Genomic DNA, 19,358 nt, shown 5'->3' with positions numbered 1-19,358 from the left:
AAGAAAGAAATTAAAATGAAAAATGTGAGTGCCTCACAATTTGGTGGCCCCCTTTTCCTCTGTCACTCTTGGTTAGTAATTGTTTTCCTCTGATGCTTACTTCTCTTTATCTCTGTTTCTATTCCATTGGGTTGTGGCTTATTGGTAGTAATATGACTTACCTGATAGGAAAGTCTGGGCATATTTATATACCATTTATTGGACCAAACATTGGTATTCAGATCTTTGTCACCAACGAAAACATTCATTTCCACGTGGTTAAAAAATTTCTGTGAGACCATCTGAAAAGCAGGCTTCTCTGCCCGGACAGCCACACGATGTGTTTCCTCTCCCATGGCCTGTGGAGTCCCTCTGCAAGTGTGTTTGTGGCTATGAGGCAGGATAGGAAGTCTGGAAGATTTAAATTCTTTACTTCTTTTAAAGGACAAGACCATGCAGTGTCCATTCCAGGAGGAGAGTGCCCAGTAATGAGTCTGGTACCAAATGGATGGCCTGGTACTCCCAAAGAAAGACACATATCAATATACCACGGCCTCTTCTAAGTCCCAAAGACTGGTGATGTGAACCTGAGTCTACTCTGTTCCTTTTGGCTGTTAAGAGTCCTACCAAAACCAGAGATGCCAAGTGTCAATTCCTACTGTCAGCTGCGCCACACTGAATGACTTTCTTTGTCTCCAGGTAAGGGGAACATCCCTGAGTTCTGCCTGTGCTCAGACGGGCAGAACTGACATCCATTGTGACATTCTCACTCTCCAGAGATGTGCAATTCTTCCTTTATAGTACATCAAGAAAGTGCTAAATTCTGATGTCATTGGCTGTAGGCACTAAAATTCCTTGTTAAGTGTCTCATGGAATTAACTGTTAATCACTCTTAATCATTTATTTGTAATGGCTCTGGAGCGCATCCTTAAAATAGATCAGTGCACATGGCCCCAGGCTCCCACCTCTTCAGAGTCCCCGCTGCTTTTTGCATTCTTAAAAATCTTTTTGCATTTTTCTAAGTATGTCGAGTCCCAGGTATTTCCTGGATAAACTAGTGACAGAGCCAGGACCTCCGTGACCAAGGTGCCTCAAAGAGTGGATGACTGGGTGTCCTGTCCTCAAGAAATGCCAGTTGTTCTGATGTTCCTTCTTTGGTCACAGACAGCGTGGACCACAACTGTCTAAGAAGGAATCAAGTTCTCCATTGCCCAAGCCAAAGCTCAGGCCCAGAGTTTTAACATCAAGGACACTGACGAAAGTCCTAGGGGATTGCCCTGCATAGGACGTGCCCTGTTTTGGCAGCGTCTCATATTCTCCACTGTCCTCCCTCTGTGCAATGCTCATCCGGGAAGGGCCAAGCCGATCTGTCAATTCCCAACCTAGGTTTGTTGCCCTTAGAAAAATATGTTTCATTCATATGTGCCAACGTGTGATGTAGAAGCTTCTGACATCCACTGAGCTATTGCCTCATGGTAGGTGCCTTTCTGTTTGATTTCGCTGTTTGTGAGGATGACTATTATGTCCAGTTTTCTGCTTCTTTGTGTTTTATTGTTTTTACTTGGGGGAGACAGCATCTAACCATCTACCTATGTAGCCCAATCTGGATTGTCCTAACCATTAATAATGGCTGGGATTATTATTTTATGCTGTGTCCTATTTGGCTGACAGTGCCCACGGCAAGGGGACCAAGGTTTGACCTTCAGGTAGTTTCAGATCCTAGCCACTGATGGTGCCAGAGTAGGACTGCCCCCCAAACTATTTTTTTTGGTAATAATATAATTACAACACTTCTCCCTTTTCTTTCCTCCCTCCCATACACTCTTCCTTGCTCTTTTCCAAATTTATATTTTTAGTTAATTGTTATTGCATGCATATACGTATATACATATGTATTTCTAAACACAACCTGATCAGTCGGTATAATATTGCTTGTATGTGCACTTGGGGTCCAACCGTTTGGTGTTTGATAATCAGTGGGTGTGCTCTTCCCTGGGAAGTCATTTCCCCCAGTCTCCTCATTCCTTATTTGTCTGCAGTTGTTTGTGTAGGGGTTGAGACTTTGTGTGCCTTTTCCTGTCTGCCCTAGCATGCCTATTGGTGTCGTCCTTGTTCAGCTCTTGTTTACCTAGTCAAGTTGGTGAGACTTTTGGGGGCAGCTTGGTCCTGGAAACCTAGCAATCGTTTCAGTACCAATGAAGTCATAGATGTTGGAGGAGGATGTACAATTTAACTACACCAGCATAATCCCTAATAACAATCTATAAGCGATTTGTCCTTGTTCCCAGGTAAGTGTAGTCTTAACCCTTCATCAAGGAAATGTCTCACAGCAACAGAAAGGATCGCTACAGAATACCACAACCATCCTAAATGTTGAGTTGTGGAGCCCAGTTTCAATGGGTACATCTACAAAACACTTCACCTTCTGCTCTGGGAATATCGTGGAAGGGGGCAGAAAGATTACAAGAGCCACAGGACCGGAGAGTTCGCTGTGAGTTCGTCTCTCATCCTCCTTATAACGTCAGGTCACTTCCAGTTGAATCTCCTCCTGTGCTGCGAGTGAGACCTGGAGACTGACACAGCTGCCTTGTCTTGGGGGGACTTAACGTCCTGCTCCCTGTGGTTGGCTTGAAGGCACAGGAGCTCCGGCAGGAGTTAGAAGAAGGGAGGAGCATCCTTCAGAACTAACCCTTTTTACTTTGCTGCCGCAAACACCCAGGTGTAGAACCTGCTAAGGTGTCTGGCTTCCAGGAGATGCCGTCTGAGAGGGACAGTTGGTGTCGCTCATCCACAATGCTGGCAGTGCCCACCCGGTTACGCTCAAACGAGAAGCACAGGCAGTTCAGCATTTCTGACAACATGTGCATTTATTTTGTATCAGAAGTACAAACGTAGGAATCCAAATACAAATACAGAGGGCGACCCAGTCAAGAGGCTCAGCTGGCTTCTGGCTGGGCTTGGCCCTGAGGGCTCGGCGGGGTCGCGACGTGCAAGGCAGGGCGCGGTGCCGCCGGGGTTGCCAAGGCACGTTGGGCACAAGGGCGCCCTCGCTTCACTAGGACACCACCACGAGATGCAGGGTACAGGGAGTCACGTTTTACAGTGGAGAGGAGGACCCTCGGGGACAGCAGAGCACCCAGGGCTCTTGAAAGACACTGGCGAGGGGCCAGCCTCTGACCCTGTCCCTAGCTCTCTGAGGGGCCAGCACTTGGGCAGGCCAGGTTACCCCTCCTCCCATCCAAATCCTTCTACACTCATCCCTTGTTCAGAACTGATGCTAAAATGCTGTGGGCTTCTGGAATCAGCCCCACCATAGGCTCCACAGGCTGCAAGGACTCCGAGCAGACAGAGTGGACCCCCCACATCTCTTTGCCTGGGACACGGTCCAGGACCATGAACGTTTTCCTCCACAGAACCGCCCTGCATACTCCGTGGCGGACTCCTAGGCTTTGAAGTTTCAAGCCAGCCCTGATCCTATCTGGGTTTATCTGAGAACAACTACGTGGCTTCCCAAGTGAACACTGCAATGCCGGTGTAGCATCTAAATATTGAGAAGGGCTTTCAATGCATTAGGTACACCTGGCCGCAGTACACAAATAATCAAGGCACCCAAGTAACTTGGTGCTTCCGTGCTCTTCACATCAGCTTCCGGTCAGGCACCGCATCTTGATTTTTTTTAAAGGATGTGATCCCATACTTTGGGAGAATACAATGATTGTCTCTTAACTCTATCTGGGCCCCTCTCTCCCTTTCCCCTTCTCCCCCTGTTTCCTGTCTGCCTTCACCAGAGGCTCACTAAGCTAACATGCTATCACTAGGAAGCTGTGCTCCTCTAAGGGTTTCAACTAAATTTGGGGTGACGGGTAGAGTAATGCACACATTAATAAGTTGTCCAGTTTCACCGCTGTACACACGAATACAAAAAAACGCACATCACTGCATGTAAACACAAGATAACCCCGTCACTTCAAACAAGATGCAGGTCAGTCCCTGAAAAAATTGTCACTCTTTCTAGAGTCTTTCATGGAGAACACAGATAAGCAAAGCTTTGCTGAGTGCAGGAGCTGCTTACCAAGAGGACGTGTATCTATAAACAAACATGTCAGTATGTAAACGTGGTTCACTAACACAGTTGGCCATTGTGCCTCTGGGGCTATTTCCATTATTACTCTAAACTGAAAAAAAAACAATCATGTATTTAAAGTGACTATAATTAAAGAAAATGGCAACATGAACTGGTGGGCATTATTGACTCCTAGACCCAAATGACATGGACAGAGACAGAGTGGTGGTTTCTTTGGGCAATAAAAAAATCACAGATTCCAAAGAAGCAACCCCATGAGAAAAAAAGAAATAGTCTCCAGCCAATTAAAACATTATCTAGAAGAAAATGACTAAAAATGTCCAATGAGGTAAAAATGAAAAGGAAGAGAGAAACACCAGGCGGCACGCACTTCTTATGCACTGAGAAATCCTTGAAGCAGGGTGGGTGGACTTCTGAAGAAAGAGGAGAAATCTAGACTCTGATCTACTGTTAAAAGGTTGAAAGTTCAGTCATAAACTTCTGCTTCTAATCATAGGGACAGCTTAAAAAAACAAACTCTTGTTTGCTTCCTATCTTTCGTCTTCATTTTTATTTTTAATTTTTAAGACCACCCTGAAAGTGCAAGGATACAATAGTGTCACCAGTTAACTGAATGTCCCCTGTGACTGTCAAGGCTAGGCAGAGGGTTGGGCAGCTGGGTCTTCCCAATGTGGGGTTCTGTGTGTTGGGGGACTTCACCCTCACATAAAAATTTGATAGAAATCCTGTTATAAACATGAATGACCCTTGGTAAAAATATGTTGCAGTGAATATTAATTATTTTAGAGCCCTCATTGATAACTCAGCCTGTCTGGGGAGAAAATCAGAAGGTGGACCCCATGCCATGTTTTCTTCAGCCATGCATGACCTATTGTATCCTCCACAATGATTCTCACAACACTCATGAAGCTATGGCTTAGCTTCAGAGGTCTTTTCCCTAAAATGATTTTGGGGTTCACTATATAAAGTCTTAGGTGTTAAAAAGTGATTGATGGCAGGTGGGAACTATTTTTTTTTTTTGCCTGAATGGATGTCAGTGGTGATAATCGTAATTTTTTGAAATGTCTTGTATTCTGGGGACTGAAATAGCCATGTTGTAAGCACCTGATCTAAGAATGCATATTTAAGAAAAGAACATTGGCTTGGTCGTGTACATGTACTGAGATGGTACTTCAGTGGGTAGGACAACCAGGAGATATCTGGATCTAAGTCTGTTATAGGAAATGTAAACATTACAGTCACTCCTCCAAATATGTAGGGGGCTGGTCCCAGGGCCCCTCAGGAAAACAGAACCCTTGGGTGCTCAAGGCCTTTGAACAAAGTGATACGTTATATGCATAGACACTATGCACATTCTTCCCTACACGTTCAGTCACCACGAGGTGTGCTTACACTGCTTAAGACAATTCTACGTCCGTCTCTCTTGCTCTGGTATAGTCAGGGAAGCAATGCTAGGGACAGAGACAGAAGTGTTTGGCATTCTTGATGGTGGCTGAAATCATGGATTCAGAATACGCAGATATAGAAGGCAGGCTGTACTTGTTTGCAAACATATGAAGAAGCATCTTTAAATGTTTAGAAAAGGACAAAACAAAGCAGGGACCAGCTCAGCTTGGGAGGATTGTTGTTACGACATTTGATCCCCAACCTGTTGATTTTAAACTATGTAGCAGACGGAGAAGCCTTTCTTAACTGCAGTAACTATTACTGACTCACCCCATGCAGCGTGTTCCCTTGGCTGGGAGAGCCCTTTACAGATGTGAAGAGTGAAGTAGTCTTAACTTTGGTCCTAACTGAATAGACCAAGCAAAGCAGTTTATATTTGCCTCAATTACCACGCACGACCTTTACTAGCTTCCTCTAACCTTTAACTTCTAAGCTTTAGCTTCTAGCCAAAACAACGTGTAAACTTTCTTAATTTTTGGATGTGTAGTGTGTGTGTGTGTGTGTAAGCATTTACTAACTCACATAATATAATCTTTAAAAACCTGGGAAACTTTTTAATGGCCAATAAGAGCTCAGTTCAGATTTCAGCGCTGATTTACATAAGGTTCTTTAAGGCTGGAATTTTATTGCAGGAAAAGTCACGAAAAGGTTGAAAAGTCCATCCTAAGTGCTCCGTTAGCGTTCAGCTCTTGGGCCATGCTTACATGGAGAACAGGGATCCCTGGTACTGCATTACTCTTGGACCCAATGTTCACTACGAGCTACTTGTAGGGAGCTCGGGAAAAACTGTGAATAAGACACTTGCTGAGTGTCAGCCTTCTGTTTTTGTCCTTCCTATTTCCAAACACCTTTCTGTATACTTGTGTTCTAAAGCTCCAAATCGACCATCTACCAGCATAAACAGAGCTCAACATTTCGGTGTATGCTTAGTTAAGCGTTATGTTTACCTCTAGTCAATTTTTACTACTTTTCATAGGGAAACTCAAGTGCTTTTGAATCCTAAAAGAAAAAAAAAACCAAACTTCAAAACAGTGGCCAAACTGCAAACAGATTCAAGATGCTCAGTGCTTTAAGGGCATTAAAGTGACATAATAGAAGTACAACATCTGGGACCAGCTGCAATTCTTCAAGTTTCAAATAAAATTTTCTGTTTGGTATCCAAGATTAAAATGGCCGAGGAGGCAGAGGTGTTGTTAGTTTTGTTTCCTAGCCCTTTGGATAGAGTGGACCACTGCTTCTTAGCCGTGTTAAGATGAAGTGATGTGAAATGGGATTACTGGTCCCTTGCTTCCATGGTTTCCAGATATGGCGATGTGTAGAGCTACAATGCACACAAAACATCTTTCACTGCAGCAACTGACTGACTACCAGGTCAAGTCGTCTGGAACAGTGCTGTTCTGTGGACATTTACCCTCAGGTTCCCACCCAGAACATGAAAATGGTTTGTGGTTAAGGGCAAGCATTTCCATGTTGGAAGAATCAATAGAAGTCTGCAGTTAACCCAGCTGTTGCAAAAGTGAAGATGCCTGGGTGTCATATAAAGAAATAAAATTCTATTTTCATCCATGCATGAAAAAGGTAAGATCTAGTAATGAAATACGGGTTACTGCAGGAAATGGGAACTTCTAGAAAATGAAAAATTTGGGGGGGCTTTATGTTTTATCTTAAGGCATATGTTGGCTAATTGGGGGCAGTGTTGGCTGGGTCTAGAGTAATTTATTACCGCTGTCCTCCACCCTGTGTCTGAGACGCCCATGGTGAAACTGTCTAGGCTTTGAAGAGACACTGCCCTTTTATTTCACTAGTGTGTGAAATACCTGTTTGGTTTTTCTCTGTCAAGCAGGATGTGGTTTAAAGGAGAGACAGTCACAGTTTTCAGTGTGATCCACAGTGGTCGGGAAGCTGGAATCTTCCTTCAAACAGAGTCTACTCATTTGGAGTGCTTCTAAGAGTGAGGAACACAGTAGCACCTTTGAAATGCAGGTCCTTCAGACCACTACCCCCAAGCGTTCCGCAGCTCTGCACGTGGGCGAAAGAAACAGAGGCCAGGGCAGTCTAGAGTAGGACTGAGCTTGTGTGTGCTGCACAAGCCCCTCTAAATACGTAAGGAGGGCTGGTGTCTAAGGAGGGATGCATTTCTCACTCTTCCTGGTGTATCGAGCTCTCCTCAAAGATCCTGCTTTAGAGCCCACAGCTTTGCCGCTGGGCAATGGGTAGGCATCTCTCCTGTTTCGTGAAATACAGTGGTTATCCTGGAAATTCAGACTGCCATAGTTAATTGAATTCTACTGGGAAACTGGCATTGAAATGCTTCTGGGACATGTGCTGGTTCTTTCAGGGTTGTGGTCAGCCTGGCCGAGTTTACGCAGGAGGCGATGACTGTCTACTGGCGTGGATGTCTTAGATGTAAAAGTCTAAATATCGAGACGTTTTGAGGGAAGAGGCAGCTATGGAGCTGATCTCAGGTAACAGAGAGTCAGTTCTGCCATAGCAAATCCTTGTAGGTTCTAACCCTCCAGAAAAAAAAATGACTAGAAAATTTGGCTTACTCCCTAACTTTTGAAATGTGAGAGGTTACAATTCTTACTGGGAATTCTAGACTTACAGTGTTTGCGAATGTGTGTGTTGCTTTCCCCTCTGTCTTGAGCACTCCAGAGTGGGCCTGCCGAAGGCGGGAGATTCAGGGACACCAGTGCAGGGTAGGCAAAATTCCCCCGACAGAGGAGAGGTTTCGTTTAAGCCATCATCTTCAGCCTAGTCTCCACACGTATTTGCCATTTCAGTTTCTGAAACCGAATTTTCTAACAAGAGGCCAAATGACTTACGTCGTGACTGTCAAACCAGTGGTTCGCTGGCTGAAATCTCGGGAGGAAAGAGTGACGGTCTCTCACACACACACAGACGGCCGTCATTACCCTTTCAACTGAGCGGTTATGCCTGTTTCCACACTCAACGTCACATGCAACGGCATTAGGAAGAATCAGCCAAAAGGTCTAGTTCAGTGTCTCTGCTTTCTTCCACAGCCGTCACCATTCCTGAAGTACGTCTAAGAACCTGTGTGAAATCACTGCTTTTATATATGCTACTTATATAACATTTTACTTTTTCTATGTCATCATACAGTATATATATGAGAAACTACTGACTGGATAAAACGAATTCAGCTTTGGGAGAGCAAAGAAAGCACAGGGGGGTTGTACGGTGAAGGCTGTAATAACACCTAACACCGAGATACTGCTGAGGAGAGCAATGGTCTGTGTGTTGCCAACAGAGCACATCTCAGCAGGGTCGTGGACCGGAAGTGCAGGGGAACATCCGGTCATAGCAAAGAACTAATATCAAGAAGCAAATTTGTCTTGTGTTATAAAAATATCAAAAGAGAATTGATTTTTTTGGGGGGAGGCTATGTATCTTTGGGATTTTGCTATGTATCCATTTTCCAAAGTATAAAATAATTTTTTGGTCATCAAAACGTGTAATTGAAGATAACCATTACCCATTTTTTTTGCATCTAAAGTCGATTTGGCTTGAATGTTAATGTTCATTATTAAATGCTGTCCATGTACCTTATTTCACGCTCTGGAATACATTTTCAAAGCAAAGGCCTATCCATGGGTATATGTCTTTGTTTGCAGGATGAAGAAGGTTACTGAACCCCTAACAATTTAAAAAAAAAGCTACACTCATCATCTGAGGCAGACCACAGATGATGTCAAACACAGCTCTTACAGAAACTATAACTTGAAACGCGCCTGGGTCCAGGAACCCAGCGTACAAATACAGCTGACGCCTTCTTGAGATTAAGAGACAAACAGCGGCTGTGGCCTCAGCAACAAGTTTTAAAAGTCACGTTTCCTGCTTTCTCCCCACAGATGGAAACTCGTGGCTGATACGTAAGAGCACCTCCCAGGCAGGAAGAAAGGGTGCCAGGAGGAGGGATGCTTGGCTCGCTAGGCACAGCAGCACTGAGCACGCAGACCTCACGGAGGAAGGGACCCAAAGCAGCTGACTGCCCTTCAAGCTGGATCTCAGAGTGGGGTCAGCACAGGGCATCTCCGCTAAGAGAGATGCGGCACACACAGGCACTGGTGCCAAAGACCACAGAGGGATCACACCTAAGGGGGAGGGCCTCAGAGAACCTCTGGTATTTGTTTGCGTGTTTTACGGGTGTCTTTGCATGGTGACTGGCAGTTTCTGGTATCCAAGAAGGCCGTCCATAGACATCAAACTACAGGTCGAAGAGGGGATTAGCAAGAATATCACTTTAAAATGCAATTGCTGTGTGTGTGTGTGTGTGTTTGTGTGCGCACACGCGCATGTGAGCGTGTGTGAGTGAAATATTTATAAGGAATACCTTCCCGGTACTTCCCACGCTGCTAAAAGGTAACATAACAAACTCGAGTGGCGTCCTTCCCTGCTATGTTTTGGTTGGTCACTACTTGTCTGGGGGTGGGGGTGAGGGTGGGGAACGGGAAAACGTAAATCAAGTACTCCAGTCATCCTTCAGAGCAGCGACTTAAAGGTACAGGTATCCAACCCAATAGACCAGGTTGAACAGCAGGAAGGACGTCGGGAAGAAGACCCGGGAATACGAGTCCAGCTCCGAGACGTCGATGTGGATGCGGCCTCTCCTCCAGGAGCCCGACTTGCACTCTTCGTAGCAGCAAAAGAAGCTCTGGCAGTCTTTGCCATCCAGACACTCGTAGACACAGGTGTCCTCAAACTCCTGCCAGTACACGGAATTGTTTAGTGTGATCATCACCGGTGGTGGAGGCCTCATGTCCAGGAGGGAATAGTTCTGCAGGCACAAGAACAGCACAGTGAGCTGTGAACAGCCCGCGGCACACCTAGTATCGAGTGCATCTTCATGTCTGCTTCCAGACTAGAGGGATGCAGGCCGTTCCCTTCCCACGTTTACATAGCCCTGGGCACAACCCGCTCTTTGCACCATTGCAGCTCAGTGAGCACGATTAAAACCATGTTGCAGTTTTGAAACTTTGTGACCCAGATTTGGGGGGGGGGGAGGGAGGGCCATTTCAAAAATGCCTTAGCCATTTCAAGTCTCAATTCTGTTACCTTGTAGCAACAAACGTAGATACTACATATTTGTTCCTTATAGTTAGAGCACACTGACATTAGAGCGCGGGTAGATAAACACCCTAGCAAACTAGCAAACAGTAACTAGCAAACAGTAACTAGCAAACAGTAACTAGCAAACAGTAACTAGCAAATAGTAACTAGCAAACAGTAACTAGCAAACAGTAACTAGCAAACAGTTACTAGCAAACAGTAACTAGCAAACAGTAACTAGCAAACAGTAACTAGCAAACAGTAACTAGCAAACAGTAACTAGCAAACAGTAACTAGCAAACAGTAACTAGCAAACAGTAACTAGCAAACAGTAACTAGCAAACAGTAACTAGCAAACAGTTACTAGCAAACAGTAACTAGCAAACAGTAACTAGCAAACAGTAACTAGCAAACAGTAACTAGCAAACAGTAACTAGCAAACAGTAACTAGCAAACAGTAACTAGCAAACAGTAACTAGCAAACAGTAACTAGCAAACAGTAACTAGCAAACAGTAACTAGCAAACAGTTACTAGCAAACAGTAACTAGCAAACAGTAACTAGCAAACAGTAACTAGCAAACAGTAACTAGCAAACAGTAACTAGCAAACAGTAACTAGCAAACAGTTACTAGCAAACAGTAACTAGCAAACAGTAACTAGCAAACAGTAACTAGCAAACAGTAACTAGCAAACAGTAACTAGCAAACAGTTACTAGCAAACAGTAACTAGCAAACAGTAACTAGCAAACAGTAACTAGCAAACAGTAACTAGCAAACAGTAACTAGCAAACAGTTACTAGCAAACAGTAACTAGCAAACAGTAACTAGCAAACAGTAACTAGCAAACAGTAACTAGCAAACAGTAACTAGCAAACAGTTACTAGCAAACAGTAACTAGCAAACAGTAACTAGCAAACAGTAACTAGCAAACAGTAACTAGCAAACAGTTACTAGCAAACAGTAACTAGCAAACAGTAACTAGCAAACAGTAACTAGCAAACAGTAACTAGCAAACAGTAACTAGCAAACAGTTACTAGCAAACAGTAACTAGCAAACAGTAACTAGCAAACAGTAACTAGCAAACAGTAACTAGCAAACAGTAACTAGCAAACAGTAACTAGCAAACAGTAACTAGCAAACAGTAACTAGCAAACAGTAACTAGCAAACAGTAACTAGCAAACAGTAACTAGCAAACAGTAACTAGCAAACAGTAACTAGCAAACAGTAATGGGTGATAGGCATTCAAATGGCCAGGCAGCTCTGTTACTGCCTGTAACCCAGGCAAAGAGAGCTTGAACACATGTGACTGGAATACTCTATTCCCAAGCTGTCTTCCTGCCTCAGAAAAGTCAGTGTGGGAGGAAAGGGGAGTTAAAGACTCGCTGCTCTTTCAGAACTGAGAGGCATCATCCAGCTTGCAAAGAGCCTTTCAGTGGAAGGTTTTCAGACAGTTGTCAACGCCTCAAGGGCTATTAAGCACACTGTGCACTCAGTTCCATTAGGGAAAGGTACTGTTAAGTCTGACTAAATAGCAGAAGGTAACTGGAAGGATTTACGCATCTTAAAAACAGACTAGGCCCCTAATATCAGACATGAGAAGCCCTCTTTGGGGTTGTTGATCGGGTTGTTTGAGAGACTACCAAGCATATAGCCTATTGCTCTTGGGTTTTGTTACCCACACGTAGTGAGAGGCAAATCAGAAGACACCGCTGAAGACAAAGTGTACTCCAGATGCAGGGCCCAGAGACTCCTGAACTAGAACTGACCCGAAAGCCTCCTCCCGCTGGATTAGCTTTCATGATACCAAAAAGTACCAGTTGAGCCTCCAAGGGAGGGAATTACCCATCAGTTATATCCAGCTATAATGTCTATGAACTGCAAATATGAGTAGCATGGCAGGATCACCCTAATGGTGCAGTAGCACGATAACCCCAATGCGTGCATGCATGTGTGCATGTGTGAGTGCGTGCATGTGTGTGTGTGTGTGTGTGTGTGTGTGTACATGTACATGTATGCTGTAACAACATTAGTGACAGAAGAGATCATGAATTTGAAAAGTGGAAAGGGTGGTATATGGGGAGAACTTGGAAGGAGGAAGGGAAAATGATGTAACTATATCATAACCTCAAACACTAAGAAGACTAGCCTGGGCTGGAACTTAGCGCGTACCCCAGGCTGGCCTTCCTCCTTCAGTCTTCTCAAATCACAGGCCTATACCACTGTGCCCATTTCTGGGGACCCATTTCTGAGCTGCCTGAATAGGGGAAGGCTCCTCTCTGGCCACGGTTGCCACATTGCTGAGAATAAGGTCGTTCTAAGTTGTTAACAGTCTGGACCATGCCACAGAGAATGACACTCAGCCTTATCAGAGTCCTTAGAAATGTTCCTCACACAGGCAGTCACATTTATCTGTGTGTTTTTTTTTTTTAATTTAATTCGGATGGTTAGATTTGGGGCTATGCAGCAGTACAAATGGACATAAGTGTTGAGTAGTCAGAGTTCTACCATGAAGCCTTGGGAGCCTTGCACACAGGAAGCATGTGTGTCCATGTATGTTGGGGAGAGTCCAGCTGTAAGCAGGATGCTTAGCATCCAGTGTCCACTAGGAGCCTTCAGTGTACCACTGTGTAGCAGAATCCACAGCTCTGGGGCACAAGCAGAGTGGAAGACTCGCCGTGCCCAGCTCCGGTGAGGACATGCGCCATCTACCCTCATGACTATGAAGCCCAAGCATATATCAAAACCCACCAGAGATGTCTCTGTCAATTATCCAGTGTATCTGAGGGATAAATGTCCTTCCGACAAGCTCCATTTGGGAAAATCTATCTTTATTAGACAATAACTGTATTAGAGGTTTTCTTTATTTTATTTTTTGCCTTTATACCCCTTTTCTCCTCTTTAAAAATTTTTAATTTAAATTAGAAACAATCTTGTTTTACATGTCAATTCCAGTTCCCTTTCCCTCTCCTCCTCCCCTGACCCGCAGTGACCCTTTATCCCATCCCCTTTCTGCTCCCCAGGGAGGGTGAGGCCTTCCATGGGGGATCTTCAAAGTCTGTCATATCATTTGGAGCAGGACCTAGGCCCTCCCCCTTGTGTCTAGGCTGAGAGATGTCCCTGTGTGTGGAATGGGCTTGCAAAGTCCATTCATATACTTCAGATAAATACTAATCCACTACCAGGGATCCCATAGATTGCCCAGGCCTCCTAACTGATACCCGCATTCAGGGATTCTGGGTGGGTCCTCTGCTGGTTTCCCAGCTATCAATCTGGAATCCATAGAAGCTTTCTTACATGTGTGCCTTAGCATTTTTCAGACTGGCATTCATCCACTCAGCCCTTCAACCCTATGTACCAAGTGTACCAAGCAATCCTCCAGTAATGCTATGGATGTGGGCTGTGGGCAGGGCAGATGATGGACCTTGAGGGAAGACACTGAGCCTGGCTAGGCACCAGGACTGCCTCTAGGGATAGGGACAAATCATTAGAGATGGTGACTGTGGGGCTTACAGGAATAGCAGCACGGAGGGTTCTTGGGACATGGGAAATATCTATGTCTTTTTTACAGTTTAGGGAAATGAAGATCTGGGTTACCACTGTCAGCAGAGCTCCAGGGCTTGGTAGCCTTCCAGTATGAAACGAGCTCCACATCACAGCACTGAGCTAGAACTTACAGCGTGGCAAGCCTTCTATGGCTGTATCGTGTGTTGTGTGAGCGCCTCTTTTATGCCCCTGCTCGTTTTTTCCTCAAGAATTTAAGCTATGCCCAAAAGAGATTTAACAGTTGCTTCCCTCAGTGTCATCTTTGGCCCAGCCAGTGTGAGACTCCTTCCTCTTTCATCACAGAACGCTGGCTTCCAGAGTCCTGTGAAAGGCATTAGCTTTGCATTTAACAAGTTAGGGAACTAAGGCACAAGGCAGTGTGGGCAAATTGTGTCAGCCAGAACATGTTCCTGGTTCCACCCTTATCCTGAGGAGACTTCTCACTTGAGTTGTATTATTTCTGGGAATAAAATGAAATAGGAGCCCAATGGGCAAATGCTCTCTTCCCCCCACCCCACCCCCTCCATGGCTGTGTGAGCCTTAGTTGACTGTAAACCGCAGTGGGCCTTCTTGTGTTTGGTAGCACCTTTTGCTGTGAATCGTCTTTATAGCTTCCTCTAGATCATTAAATACCTTCCCCTTTTGTCCACAGTTTTCTTTTGATGGGGGGGGGGAGATTCCCCTTTTTCTCTGAGTTTAAAAATTTCCTACCCCCATCTTTCAGCAGAATCAGTTCTACACCAAAGACATTGGTATTTTCCTCAGCACCCAGTTTGTGCGTGAAGACTGCTCATGGGGTCCTCAGGGCTGTTAGTCCTGATTGGTGGCTGTCACCGTGCACCTCACAAATCCATAGCCTCGTCTAACACTCATCAGAAGCATTTGCTGCTGGCTTCTCAGGGCTGACAAGATGATTGCCCAATACTCTTCTGACAAAAGCCCCATGATAAAGATTATGTGTTTTTTTCCTCATAAAAACATGGTTGAGATGCACAAAATGTAAGGCTCTGCTAAGCACTGGGAACCAGCCACGATGTTCAGGTGGCAGGAAACATTCAGTGTAATTAGCGAGCGGCTATAAATCAGAGGAATAAAAGTCATGACTCCATACAAACACAGCACGTGACAAAAAAAAAAAAAACGGTACTCAGGTCAGTGGTTTTAAATGACATTCCTACATTCCTGAAAATTTCGTTCCAGTGTCATTCTTAACAGCAACTGTTGGGGTTTGATTTCACTACACTCAGTTTCACTCGCTGTGAGCATAAAACGAGCTGATATCTAGTCGTATACTATGTCAGAAGTGCTCAAAAGACAGTGAGGGGGTCGTGTTATTTGTGAGGGAAGAAGGACATGCAAGCAGGGTATTCAGGACACAAACAATGGCGGGGAGGGAGAAAGAAAAGGAAAAGACAAAAAACCAGTTCATGACAGTGAAGTGAGAGCTAGAATAAATATCACATCACAAACCGAAGGCTGATATCCCCAATATATTCAAAATGTAACTGTAGGCACTTCAGATGGTCTATAAAATGCAACAACAATTAACAGAAAGGCCTGGAAGATTGCTACTTAAAACATAAAAGAAGTTTGGGTTGGAGAGATGGCTCAGCAAAGGCCATTGAGTTTCTCAGTGTGCATAAATGCGTAGAACTCAAATGTCTGAAGTCTAGCCAGTAGCAAGAGGGTCCCTATATGGACGGGTTAGGATGCTTCCCCTGTTGTGCAAGAGTGTTCTAATTTGGTTGCTTATAGCAATAAAAAGACTCTTAATTGGTCAAATGCAGCACTCGTTTGAATTCAATGCACACATTTACGAAGAACACATCTTTCATCACAAGCTTAGTCTATCTAGTCAAGAGTTTCCAGAAATACTGGCAACTATAAATCTGTACATACCGAGGGTGCCTGTAGGCTTATTCGATCAGGAATCCATCTTGTGGAATCTGAATGTAATAACTGCAGGGGAAAACAAAACAAAACAAAAGGAAAGCAGAGTTGGAAAGTGGCCTTGGACAACTCTGCAGGCTTGAAGGCAAACCCACCCCAGCCCTGTCGACAGCAGTTGCTGACACTGGAGAGTGGGAGGCATCTCCATCTTCCCGCCCATCACAATCTTATCGTCCTAAGGTCCTTAAAGGACACATAACAGCATTTCAGGACACATTCCTCTTACACTGCGCTCCCGAGAAACCCCGGCTACCCTAGCCACTCACCGATGTCTTCTTCTTCCTGACGGCTGGCTTTCGACAGCTGGAGTAGTAGTTGAGGGTGGCGTACTCCATCAGCGCAGCGAAGACGAACAGGAAGCACACGGTCACGAAGAGGTCCATGGCAGTGACGTAGGACACCCGAGGCAGGGACTTCCTGGCAATGGTGCTGAGCGTGGTCATGGTCAGCACTGTGGTGATGCCTGCAGGACAGTTTTCAGCTTGGAAGAGGACAGCGCACCAAACCAGAAGTCCGAAGGGGACGCGGATTAGATGCCAGCCAAGAGTGTTGAGCGCTGACTCTGAGCGCTGTCCCAGGCAAGCGATATGCGGCAGTGGGAGAACAGCTTCACAGTCAGCCGCAACTGGGAAGAGAGCTGGCAGACTCCAAAGTGAGCAAGGTGAAATGGGGGGGAGAAGCCTGGAAACACACATTCAGCCTATTTCCCAATTGCATTCCACACCCCTGATAGGTTATGGGAGCACAGCACAATCCACATCGAGGAACCCATGTAAGATAGATTGTAACAGTTCGCTGTTGGTTTGGCATTTAACCTTTCAGATGTTTTCCGGTGAAGAGGCAGCCTCTAACCTTCCTGCATGCCCTATGCTGCTTTGCACTCCAAGTTGTAGCCTGCCTCATTCTTTCTGCTCGCTCACGGTGTAAACCCCTGCCACTTTATCCTCAGCCCCAGCATCTCTCTTCCTGAGACGCCTTCTCTGAGAACACCAATGGACCAGTTTTCACACAGTTTCCCCCTTTTCACTTCTCTGTTGCTACTGTTTCATTTCATTCACGTCACACACAGTTATTAATGCTCAGAACACACGATCAAGTTTCACTTTCTGTTTCATTTGTTCAGTTTGTCTTCTTTTTTTTTTTTTTTTTTTTGGTTTTTCAAGACAGGGTTTCTCTGTATTGTTTTGGAGGCTGTCCTGGAACTCGATCTGTAGACCAGGCTGGCCTGGAGCTCACAGAGATCCGCCTGCTGTCTTTTTTTTTTTTTTTTAATTATTTTATGTGCATTGGTGCGAAGGTGTCAGGTCCTCGGGAACTGGAATTACAGACAGCTGTGAGCTGCCGTGTGGGTGCTGGGAATTGAACCCGGGTTCTCTGGAAGAGCAGATAGTGCTTTTAATCACTGAGCCGTCTCTCCAGCCCAGTTTGTCTCCTTATGTCTTATTTTCCTTCCTGCTGTTCTGTAACTTACCTCAACCATTTGTTCTGTTCTTTCTTGATTTTTTTTAAGATCTTAAGGCGCTTGTTGGCACCGACTGTTCCTATGACATCTTTGAGTGCCCATCACACTGTACAGCATGTCAAAGGTCATTCAACTAGTGTGTATACAGGATTTACCCCCATTTCCACAAAATGTAGACACCTTACTGGTTTTTTCCTTTTCTGCGGTCATAATGTAGCTGTCATAGACAACTTCTTTAATCAGTTAAGGCTTCTTTCAGGCTATGTTAGGTCCCGAGTGCTTGTAGACTTTAAGTTGAGAGTCTGTTCCCCTCTATGATTTCAACAAGAACCCACTCTCATCCAGCCTGTGATGTCCTTTTGGGAAAGAGTCTATCTTTATCCTCTATTACTTTAAGGATTTTTTTCCATTTTTGAGTTTGGTCATAATCTGCCTTATCATGAAATTCTTTGGACTTACCTTGTTTTGAATTTACTTAGCTTCAAGAATATGCACATTTGTCTGCTTCTTAAAAAATTGGAGTAATGTTAAGCCATTATTTCTTTGAGTACATTTTCAGCCTACGGGTTTCTTCTGGGACATCTATAGCAGAAATATTAGACTTTATTCCTCAGTATTTCATAAGCCCTGGGGTCAATGTGTTTATGTTTTCTCAGCCTATTTTCTTTTCACAGATCTTTTCCCCTGGCATCCTCAGTTTTGTGAGTTATTTTCTGTCCTAAAACTGTATTTGGTTCTCCACTGCATGATGCTGCCTTGTTGATCTGTGCTTCTGTTTTATTTACCTCAAGTGTGCTCATCAAGACATGTTCTGACTGATATTTCAGAACCCTGTTCAGATAATGCTAACATCTGCCACCTCCAAACTGACACGTTTCATGGTATGCTCTGTGACTTTTGGGTTGCATTTGGATATTTGGGGAATTAACTTCTGTGATAAAAGTATTATTCTACAATAATTAAATGTCGTCATAATTATAACATATTTTGTCAAAAACCATTAAAACAAAAACTCTTATATGTAGTCAAAATTTCTCCTGTCCCCATAAAATTTTACCAAAGTTTATAAATGGAAAGGAATTTATATCATAGAAGATGCCTTTATTATATATAATTGGCAAATTTTCATGGTGGTGTATATTGTCCTATAACATGCAGTGCATATTTATTTAAATATATTTTGTGTCCCAAATATTCCTGTTCTCTTCATTAAAACTTTTTGTTTTTCTGAGAATTTTTAAATGTAGTCTAACATTAGATTTGTAAGTTTTCTTATAAAAATTGCTTACCTGTGATTTTACTATGGAAAGTAAATTTTGTATGTGGGTTCTGTGCCAGATTTATTAGTTGCAAGACTTTATACCATCAAAGCAGAGACACAACTAATCAGTGTGTTTTCTCCTCACTGTGTTTAAACGTCTGGCACAAACAACTTAAGGGAAGAAAGATCTTTTTTTGGTTCATGGTATAGGGAGCATTAATACATCATGTCAGTAATGATGTGGCAGCCAGGGCCAGGCTCATGGAGGTGGGAACTTGTGACATGTTTTTATTAGTCTAATTAATTTGAGTGTTTCATTTCCCTGTAGTTTCTGGCCTTCTGGAACAAACTTTTCAGTTTTTGTTTCATTCGACATATCTTTAGTTCAGCACAGTTTTGGAAGTGTATTTTCTATGGACACAGGGTTTGAATGGACAATACCTTCTGATTTTAATACTTGAAGGGTGACAATCTCCTGGCCTTCATGTGGTAAGCGATAAACCACATATCTGAGTTCAAGCTTTTTCCTTTTGAGATAGGGTCAGTCTATTGTAGCCCAA

The 19,358-nt window shown here is 44.1% G+C and overlaps 1 protein-coding gene across 2 annotated transcripts in view; it reads right to left on the bottom strand.

Annotated features, from left to right (window-relative positions):
- Positions 1 to 2,827: 2,827 nt before the first annotated feature.
- Gabrg3 (gamma-aminobutyric acid type A receptor subunit gamma3) overlaps positions 2,828 to 19,358 on the bottom strand; it is a 580,888-nt gene continuing 564,357 nt past the window's right edge. For both annotated transcript variants that reach the window (XM_040733265.1, XM_040733266.1), the window contains 3 exons: positions 16,342 to 16,538; positions 16,025 to 16,084; positions 2,828 to 10,307 (listed from right to left, as the gene is read on the bottom strand). In XM_040733265.1, the coding sequence (XP_040589199.1) occupies positions 10,026 to 10,307; positions 16,025 to 16,084; positions 16,342 to 16,538 (539 nt within the window). In that variant the 3' untranslated portion in view covers positions 2,828 to 10,025. The remainder of the gene's footprint in view (positions 10,308 to 16,024; positions 16,085 to 16,341; positions 16,539 to 19,358) is intronic.

This window comes from Mesocricetus auratus, unplaced genomic scaffold (genome assembly GCF_017639785.1).
Source record: "Mesocricetus auratus isolate SY011 unplaced genomic scaffold, BCM_Maur_2.0 Super-Scaffold_100030, whole genome shotgun sequence".
Classification (NCBI taxonomy): domain Eukaryota; kingdom Metazoa; phylum Chordata; class Mammalia; order Rodentia; family Cricetidae; genus Mesocricetus; species Mesocricetus auratus.
The sequence above is the reverse complement of the archived record's forward strand: the minus strand, read 5'-3'. Positions and strand labels throughout refer to the sequence as shown.